Genomic DNA, 10028 nt, shown 5'->3' with positions numbered 1-10028 from the left:
AGGAGGCAGAGGTTGCAGTGAGCCGAGGTTGAGCCACTGCACTCCAGCCTGGGCAACAGAGGGAGACTCCTTCTCATATTAAAAAAAAAAAAAAAAAAAAAAAAGGGAGGAGTCAGTCTCACAGCTGTGTTGGAGCTTCCCATTACAACAGTTCCCCACCACAATTTAGCTCTTCCTGTCTTTTTAATTGTAGCTTCCGAAGATAAACACAGGATATACAACAGTGGTTTTAAATTGCATTTCTTCAATGAGCACTTTGGTTGAATACTTTCTCTAAGTTGAATAGCCAACATTGCTTTTTTGAAAAGCCTCATTAATGCTCTTGCCCACTTTCATACTGGCTTTTCTGTTTTAGGTTTAATCCATATTATTATTAATTGCTGTATTTTTAAATTTCTATTTTTTTACTGTTAGTTTAGGTTACTCAGTAATATAATATATTTTGGAAAAAAATTTGTATTTGGCAGCATTGAGAAATTTACAAAATAGTTTAATTATTTTAAAGTTTTGTATTTTCTAAATGTAGATTCATATTATCGACAACAATGATGGCCTTGTTGGATCTTCTATACTTAACATTTAATTTCTTTTTCTTTCCTCACCACATTGGGTAAAAGTTGAAAATTATTATTAGTGGTGGTAGTGGAAATTTCTCTTTTGTTACTGATCTCCAAGTAATAGTTTAATTAATTCACCATCAAATACATTTTTAGAAAATACTGATATCCTTATTTGGATTATAAATTTTTAAAAATTATATTTTAAAGATAATTTCTATTTTTAAAAAGACTATCATAAATACATGTTGAATTTCATCACTTTTCTACATTTTTTGAGTACATGATTTTAATAGTTTATTTTGTGAATTATATTGATGCTTTTAAATCTCACTGTATTTATCTAATTAATAAATTAAGACCTCATATAAACAATGATTATAATGTAAATTTCCCTTTTCGTGAATATTCTTGTCAGGTGCTGTTCCTTGAGATTCACTCATTCATGAAACCATGAAAAGTTATGGCAGCCCATAAATTAAGTTTGGACTGATTACCTTTTATTCTAATATCTGGAAGACTTTACAATAATTTATATCATTTTAAAAAATGATTAATAGAAATTAAAAGATTCACAGGTTCTCGAGCATTTTTTGTTTTTGTTTTGAATGTTTTAAATCCCAGATTAAATTACTTTAATAAATATAGGATTCTTTATTTAAAAAAATTTCTTTCTGCATCTATTCTGACATTTGTCTAAGAATTAATATATTTAATTTAATTTTTTTGATATGGAGTCTTGCTCTGTTGCCCAGGCTGGAGTGCGATGGTGCCATTTCAGCTCACTGCAACCTTCATCTTCTGGGTTCAAGTGATTCTCCTAACTCAGCCTCCCCAGTAGCTGAGATTACAGGCACCTGCCACCAAGCCTGGTTAATTTTTGCATTTTTCGTAGAGACAGAGTTTCACCATGTTGACCAGGCTGCTCTTGAACTCTTCACCTCAAGTGATCCAGCCTCCTTGGCCTCCCAAAATGCTGGGATTACAGGCATTAGCCACCGCACCCGGCCGCTCATTTAAATTTTAAAAGTAACTTGCAAAATATTCCGTATAGGATCCTTTTAACATAATTATAATATCTGTAGATCTGATACCATGGGTATTAGTTATTTATGTTGATGTTTGCCCTGAGTATTGAGATTATTATTCTCTATTGACAATTATTTCTTGTTCTGTTGAATATCCATTTGCTTATATTTTTCCCATTTTATTAGTGGCTGCATTCAATATTGTCTTTGTGGGTTTTTTTTCTTTTTTGGGGGTCTTTATCTATCATACTTTCTCTCTCTCTTCCTAAAGGTTTTCTAACTTCTTAATCTAGATTCCTGAATTAAAGATGTTCGGATTTTAAAAAATGCATACATATAAGGTATAAAAGCCTAAGAATAGCCTTTGCTGAATCTCTAAAGTTTGATATTTCATATTTCATTGTCTTCAATTCAAACTATTTTTTTACTTCATTTTTTTTTTTTTTTTTTTTGAGACAGCTCTGCCTCCCAGATTCAAGCAATTCTCCTTCCTCAGCCTCCCGAGTAGCTGGGATTACAGGCATGCACCACCACACCTGGCTAATTTTATATTTTAGTAGAGACGCGGTTTCTTCACGTTGGTCAGGCTAGTGTCAAACCCCCGACCTCATGTGATCCACCCACCTCGGCCTCCCAAAGTGTGGGATTACAGGCGTGTGCCACCTCACCCAGCCTTAACTTCATTTTTGATTTCTCCTTTGATCTCTGGAACTCTGTTGCTTAATTTTCAAATATTTTGGAGGGGATATTCTAATTTTTTGTGCATATTGCTCTTTCATTTAATTCTATTTAGGACACCACATGTTATTTGGATGACAAAACATATTTAATACCTGTTTTATTACCTAAATCTAGTGATAAAATTATTATAAAGTTGTGATCACTTCTTGTCATTTCCAGTTTACTTGAAAATACCTTGTGCTCCATTTTTTTGTTGAGTCAAGTGTCTTAATTGTAATAAATTAAGTAGATTATATTAATTGAATTGTTCAAACTTGTGGCTAGATGGATTTTTAACTCTTATTTTATTATTCAATGAATTCTGGTAAACTTCTTCCATTATCAGTAGGTGTATCAGTTTTCATTTCATATATTTTAAAGGTGTGTTATCAGGCTGGATGCAGGGGTTCAAACCTGTAATCCTAGCACTTTGGGAGGCTGAGGTAGTTGGAGCATTTGAGATCAGGAGTTTGAGACCAGCTCGGCCAACATGGTAAAATCCTGCCTCTACTAAAAATACAAATTAGCCCAGCACTTTGGGAGGCTGAGGCGGGTGGATCACAAGGTCAAGAGATCGAGACCATCCTGGTCAACATGGTGAAACCCCGTCTCTACTGAAATTACAAAAAATTAGCTGGGCATGGTGGCACGTGCCTGTAATCCCAGCTACTCAGGAGGCTGAGGCAGGAGAATTGCCTGAACCCAGGAGGTGGAGGTTGTGGTGAGCCGAGATCGCGCCATTGCACTCCAGCCTGGGTAACAAGAGCGAGACTCCATCTCAAAAAAAAAAAGAAAAAAAAATATACATTAGCTGGGCTTGGTGGTGGGTGCCTGTAGTCCCAGCTACTTGGGAGACTGAGGCAGGAGAATCGCTTGAACCCAGGAGGTGGAGGTTGCAGTGAGCTGAGATCGCGCCACTGCACTGAAGCTTGAACAGAGGGAGGCTCCGTGTCAAAAAATAAATAAATAAATAAAAATAAATTAAATAAAGATGTGTTACCAGATATAAAAATCTAAGCATTTTATATCTTTTTCATAGGTTTGGCACTATCATTATGAAATGCCTGTTTTAATTCTAGAAATAATTTTTGCCTTAGATTGACATTTTCTAACACCAGTATTCTTAAATAAAATGGTTTTTGGTCTGTGTTTGATATCTTTTTTTTTATTCTTTTGTTGACAAATTTTCTGTACTCTTAAGTTTTAGATATGCCTTACAGAGACAGAATATAGAATTTTCCTTTTGCTTTTGCTTTTGTTTTTATTTTATTTTATTTACTTAAAAAAATTGTAGTGTAAAATCCTTTGTAAGAAGCCAGGCATGATGGCTCAGTCTTGCAATCCCAGGACTTTAGAAGGCAGAAGTGAGCTGATCTCTTGAGGTCAGAAGTTCAAGACCAGCCTGGGCAACATAGCTAAAGTTTGTCTGTACAAAATATAAAAGATTAGCCAGGAGTGGTAGTGTGTGTGCCTATAGTCCTTCTCAGGAGGCTGAGGCAGGAGTATCACTTGAGCAGGGGAGGTCATGTTAGGGCTGTAGTGAACTGTGATGGCTGTAATTCAGCCTGGTTGATAGAGTGAGATCCTCTCTCTCTCTCATATATATATGAGCACATTTATTCTATTTACCTGCCGTTCAACTAATGCCTTATTTTGATTACATTCTGCCACCTTACCATGTGCCTTACATTTTTCTGTCACATTTGTTTCTTTTTAATCTCCTTTTCTTTTGGGATTGATGATAGACAAATTGTTTATTTTTTTCTGTATCTTTATTTTGAAGTTTCACATATTTCACTACTTTTATTTTTATACTTCTAGCAAATGATTAGCTGAAAGATCACATTTGCTAAAGTTTTCACTTTACAACAGTGGCCCAGAGTATTCTGTAGACCCTTGAATGTTCTTTGCATGCTTTTAGAGGATCTGGAAGTTCAATACTATTTTCCTGACAAAATGTAGATAGTATTTGCCTTTTTCACCCTAATTCCTTTAGAGGCATAAAGTGAAAGATTTCCGGAAGCGAAATGATGTGTGAAATCCCAGGAGAATAAATGCAGAGACTTGCCAGAAATCATCTGCCTTCTATTAAACCAGACAGGAATCAACACGTTGCCGCTCTTCTTGCTAAAATTTCTTGGGAGTTTTTCTCATAAAATGAGTTGTTCACGTTAAGATATAAGGGGCTAATCTTTGTTATTTTAAGTGAATTCATAAATATATATTTTTAAATTGTAATTTGGTTTTCTATAATGGAAATATACTTTTATTTCCTATGGTAGGCTGTGAAAGACATACCACATGAAAATCTGCAAAATTCCTTCTGTAAGATTTTAAGAATATTAATGGTTCTTATTCCAAAAAGTTTCAAACTATTTATTCTTTTATACACTTGTACAGAGATATTACTTCAGAGATTACCACTTTACATTTGAAATAGAGATTACAAAATATATCTTTAACTACTAAAATATAATGTTAAATGTTACTGATATCATCTTTCTGTGTAAGAAACTTAGATCGCTCTAAACAAGACTATCTCCCATTGAGTTTCTGATGTCTTTGTCTTGTACACTTAATAATAAATTTATGTAAAAATTTCAACCCTTCCACTCTCTCTTTCTCATCTGTATTTCTTTTTTTTTGCCTTTCTATTCCTATATATATATATATATATACACATATATAGTTTTTATTGCATTTTAGGTTTTGGGGTACATGTGAAGAGCATGCAAGATTGTTGCATAGGTACACACATGGCAGTGTGATTTGCTGCCTTCCTCCCCTTCACCTATATCTGGCATTTCTCCCCATGTTATCCCTCCCCAACTCCCCACTCCCCGCTGTCCCTCCCCTATATCTCCCCCAACAGACCCCAGTGTGTGATGCTCCCCTCCCTGTGTCCATGTGTTCTCATTGTTCAACACCCGCCTATGAGTGAGAACATGCGGTGTTTGATTTTCTGTTCTTGTGTCAGTTTGCTGAGAATGATGGTTGCCAGGTATATCCATGTCCTTACAAAGGACACTAACTCATCATTTCATCCTTCTGAACACTCCATTTTGCTTATTCCTTCAGGGCTGATTTTAGTACTCCAAGTCTATATGTTTATAGAAGTCTGAATTTCACCTTCATCTTAAAAAAATAATTTTGCTATGTATAACATCTGTCATTGGCTGTCATTTTTATTCTGTAATTGAAGTTCACGTTCCATAATATTCTATTTTTTGTTGTTTCTTTTGAGAAGTTACTTTCCAATCCAATTATTATTCCTGCAAAGGGAATATTTTGGGTTTTATTTTTTTTTGGCTCTTGTCACTTTTACTATGTTCTTTGTTGTCTTTGCTTTTCTGAAGACTCACGCTGAAGTGCCTTGGCGTGTTTATATTTATCTAGCTTTTGTTTTGCTTGTCTTCTGAATCTGTGTATTGACTTATTTTTATCTATTTGGGAAAATTCTTTGCCATCATCCTTTATATACAGCTTCTGTTCATTCTCTTTCTTTTCTGTGCTTGGGTTGGGACTCAACCTGGAAGTTTATGTCTCTCACTGTAACACCTTTTTCTCTTATTCTCGTGTATGTTTTCCCAAATTTTGTCTCTCCAATCATTATTCTAGATATTTTTTACTGAGCCATCTTTCTATTCACTAATTATTTCTTTAGCTGTTTTTTAAATATGTTGTTAAACCCAACTGTATGTTTTATATATATTTGTCTAATTTCTAATGGGAATGCTTTATAATCTATTATCTCAGATGTACACTGATGAAAGTTTCAATCTTGTATCTTTTGTTCTTATACATAGCAAACCTAGTTAAATTAATGTCTGTATTAGAAAATTTCCATATCTGAAAGGCCTAAATATTCAGTTCTGCTGTCTGTTGTTTTTATTCATGGTTTTCTCCTGATGAACTTTATGAAGTTTTATTTCCTTATATCCTTGGTTATTTTTATTCTGTTCCAAGAGACGATTCTTATGAAAATCTATTGACACATGTAATATTATTGTCATCCAGAAAGGATTTCCATTTTCTTTAGTCAGGAGCCAGAGAGAACTCCAGGATCATCATAAACCATTTCAAGCCTGACATTCTCTGCATCATTTCAGTGGCTCAAATCTGAGCTCCAGTCTTTGCAAGGGCTTGATGACTTCTGCTTTAACTTTGTTATTAGGACGTTATTATTCTGGTCCTAACTAAAAGCAGAGCATGTTTACTAAGACCTTCACACGTGGAGAATCCTGGACTTTAATATTTTGTTCCAAACCTGTAAGATTCCCCAGTGTAGCTGAGTGCCTCATGTGACATTTCTGTATAGGAAGTGGTTACACGGCAAAAACCGATCCCACATTTGTATCAATGATTAACCTCTGTCAATTTTCATATTACTGTAATTTTTTCCTGGTTGTTCTTTAATACCCTATAAAATATCTAGTGCGTTAAGCATATTTTTTCCAGTTTCCTAAGGTAACACTAGATGGTAGGTTGTCGATATTCTCTAGTATGCAAGTGCTGGAAGGGTAAACTGTCATATGCTTTCATTTTTAACTCGTGTAATTATTTTGACACATTGAATATTTATTAAAGCAAGTCATCCTTCTCTTTATGGGATGGTTATCTATTACACTCATTTACTCTTTCAAAACTGTCATGTTATCTGATCATATACGCAATACAAAATCATCAGTTATTATAGCTGGTTCTTATTATGTTATTATTAACCATGAAGTCTCTGTGTAATGCATATGTCAGCAATCTAAAAGATTACAGAATACATTAGATAATTAGAAGAGCAAGCCATCTTGGTTCAAATTCAAATTCTAACTTGTACCAAGTTTCATTCATTTGTTAAGCTAATTAATTTAACTCACAATCCCTTAATATATTAATTCAAGGACTTTATAGCTCAGAGCCTTATTGTAAGACAAACTGAGATAATGAGATGGTGAACAGTCTAAGTATTTTAGAGGGTAAATATAATTTATAGAAAGAAGATGGGATCTGTGAATAGACAATAGTAATATTCCAAAACTTGCATGTCAAATTCTTGCATTGTTATCTGCCAGTTGTTACCACATTAATGCTGGACAACAACCCACCCCCATTCTAGCTGAAATACAACAATAAGTATTTCTTTCTCTCTGAAAGTGAACTGTTTGTGGTTAGCCACCAGCATGAAGCTAGCTGGGCTTGGTCCTGCTGTTAAGCTGGGCTCTGGTCTGCTGTGTTGTTCCTATCCTAGGTATGAGCTTTTCATGGTAATGGCAAAAGCATGAGACACTAAACTAACTCAATTTGTATCATGTTCATTAACATTCTATTGATGATAGAAGGTCTTAGGAGACAAAAAACAAAAAGAAAAAAATGTTTAGGGCGGGCAATTACCTCTGCCAACCATAAAGCCAATATAAATCATATAAAGTGGGGCATACAGCCTTGCACATAGAGCTGTGATGAGAAAGAAATGGAATGCCACATGAATATGTTGTTAGAAATGTCATTAATGATTTATTAAGTGTTTATGTATATGTTTGACTCTTACAAAAATCAGATCATAAACAGAGGAGTGGCTTATCTCACAAAATCTTCATCTGGAAATCGATCCACCTAGATTTAAGTGCTAGCGGCTAAGGAGTTAGTTTTAATGCCACTCAATATAGGAATAGACTAGCATAAATTGTATTCATGGGAAATCAGGGGTTAAAGGGGGACAGTTGTAATTCTCGCCTGGCAGGCACAGTGGAGAAGTGCGGCACCTCCCTCGTGGTAATGCCACAGATGTCTCTCTGACCTGCTTCCCTTGCTCACTTTAACATTGTGTATTGAAGCAGATTCCCAGTTAATAAAATGTCAGTGATGGGTAAACAGGTGGGATCCATCAATGAATTCTATTACAAATAAACCTTTTTCTGTAAGAATTGGTAGAGTGGGAAATACAATCCATGGTAGGTTGGATGGTATAAATAAACCCTGGATAAATGCTGATGGAAACAGATAAGAAATTCTCATGAGTGATTTACATTCATTTACTGAAGATAAATCTTGTTTAATGTACTTTATTGCATCTATCAATGTGATAATTTCATGTGAGGTTATAATACTGCATGAAAAATATCTAAAGTATTTTTGATATTTATATCTAAATATCTTTTAGACATAAAATATCTAAAATAAAAAGTTTTTGACAGTCAATTGTATTCCATTTTCTTGCAGATTGTCTACATGGGCTGGTGTGAGGCCCGGGAGCAAGACCCCCTTCAGGACAGAGTGTATTCCCCGACCTTCCTGGCCCTACGGGGCTCGTGTCTGTACAAGTTTCTGGCACCTCCAGTAAGCGTTTTATCGAAATGTACTGGTCTTTTCCATATTATCACAACAGACTGACACCAACGTAACAACATCCAATAGTATACTATCAATATTTTTAAAAATATGATAGAGAAAAAATAGAAACCAGTTTATCTGATTTAATTTACTAAAAATATATTTTCTGACATTAAACATTTGCTTTATCACCCTGGGAAAGTCTGGAAATTAGTTATTTATAATTGGTGAACCTATAAAATAATGGATCAAATTGAAATGCTGTTAAAAATCCCATGAAGACATGGGAAAGGAGATTTTAAGAAGCATTTTCAAGCATATGTCAGTGTATTTTGTTCATTGAATAGAAGCTAAAGAAATTAATATATCAGAAGTGGAATAAAAAAGAGTAAACTGTTTTAGAGCTCTACGTGAATGAACATGTTTACTAAACTTATTTTCAAAGGATCTTTCGAAAGTGTTTAAAAATGTATTCAGTACTTTAAATTACTAGTAATTTATTATTAGCAAAGAATAATAGGATATCTCAAAATGATAGCATCTTGTCTAGCTGTTATTAAATCTCACTCTAGTGGTAATTCCATAAGATGATGTTAACTCTCAGGTTGTTCGTTTAAAATAGGGGATTCCACACTTGGCAAACATCACAAATACATTCTGGTAAGCTATCATTTATGACAGTCAGACTATATTTATCTATGTTGTACAGGTCTCTCTAGGTAAAATCAATAGCACTTTTATCTTCTGTTATACTCTATGTTAGAGTTACTGAGATTGTATTAAATATGTATAGATACCTACTGGACCTCAAGTCTTGCTTTGGGAAACAGGTTCTTTGCAGCTCAGAAAACACTCAATAAATATTTATTGAATATAAATAGCACATGGCAGACCAGTCTCTTGCGGGTTTAATGATACATAGGATTTAGAAATCATCAGGTCTGACTTGCTGCTGTTTTAAATGTCTGTGTCTACACAGAGTTTAAAGCACTAGGACGACTGGGAAAAATTAATATTTATGTATTTTAGTCTATTCCTACTCCGAATAATTTCTTTGACAAGACAAGTAAATCTATGTTTCTAACCTGAGTGAGTGAAATAACTGCATTGCGCATTCAGTGTGTTTGCAATGTCACAGTCATCCTGAATTTCTTAATATAAATTACGTATATTTAAAAAAATAGAGCTGTGTTGAGCTCTAGTATTCTCTGTATTTAACTGGTAAATAGAGAAAAAAAATTATTTGTTTGTGGAATGTAAATATTTAGTATTTATAGGTAGAGAATATATACATTATTTGAGATTCCTAAGGACACTGGGCAAATGAGAACTGTTGCACATAAATGGTTTGCTGAAAGCATGAGACAAACGGTGACAAACCTTGGAATAGAGGAAACAA

At 34.2% G+C, this 10028-nt stretch overlaps 1 protein-coding gene across 7 annotated transcripts in view; it reads left to right on the top strand.

Annotated features, from left to right (window-relative positions):
- SNTG1 (syntrophin gamma 1) overlaps window positions 1-10028 on the top strand; it is a 924527-nt gene that overhangs the window by 801413 nt on the left and 113086 nt on the right. For all 7 annotated transcript variants that reach the window (XM_017965333.4, XM_035276805.3, XM_054246489.2 and 4 more), the window contains one exon: window positions 8519-8635. In XM_017965333.4, coding sequence (XP_017820822.2) covers window positions 8519-8635 — 117 coding nt within the window. The remainder of the gene's footprint in view (window positions 1-8518; window positions 8636-10028) is intronic.

Source organism: Callithrix jacchus, chromosome 16, assembly GCF_049354715.1.
Source record: "Callithrix jacchus isolate 240 chromosome 16, calJac240_pri, whole genome shotgun sequence".
Classification (NCBI taxonomy): Eukaryota; Metazoa; Chordata; class Mammalia; order Primates; family Cebidae; genus Callithrix; species Callithrix jacchus.
Note: the sequence above shows the minus strand (reverse complement) of the source record. Positions and strands in the feature narration are given on the sequence as shown.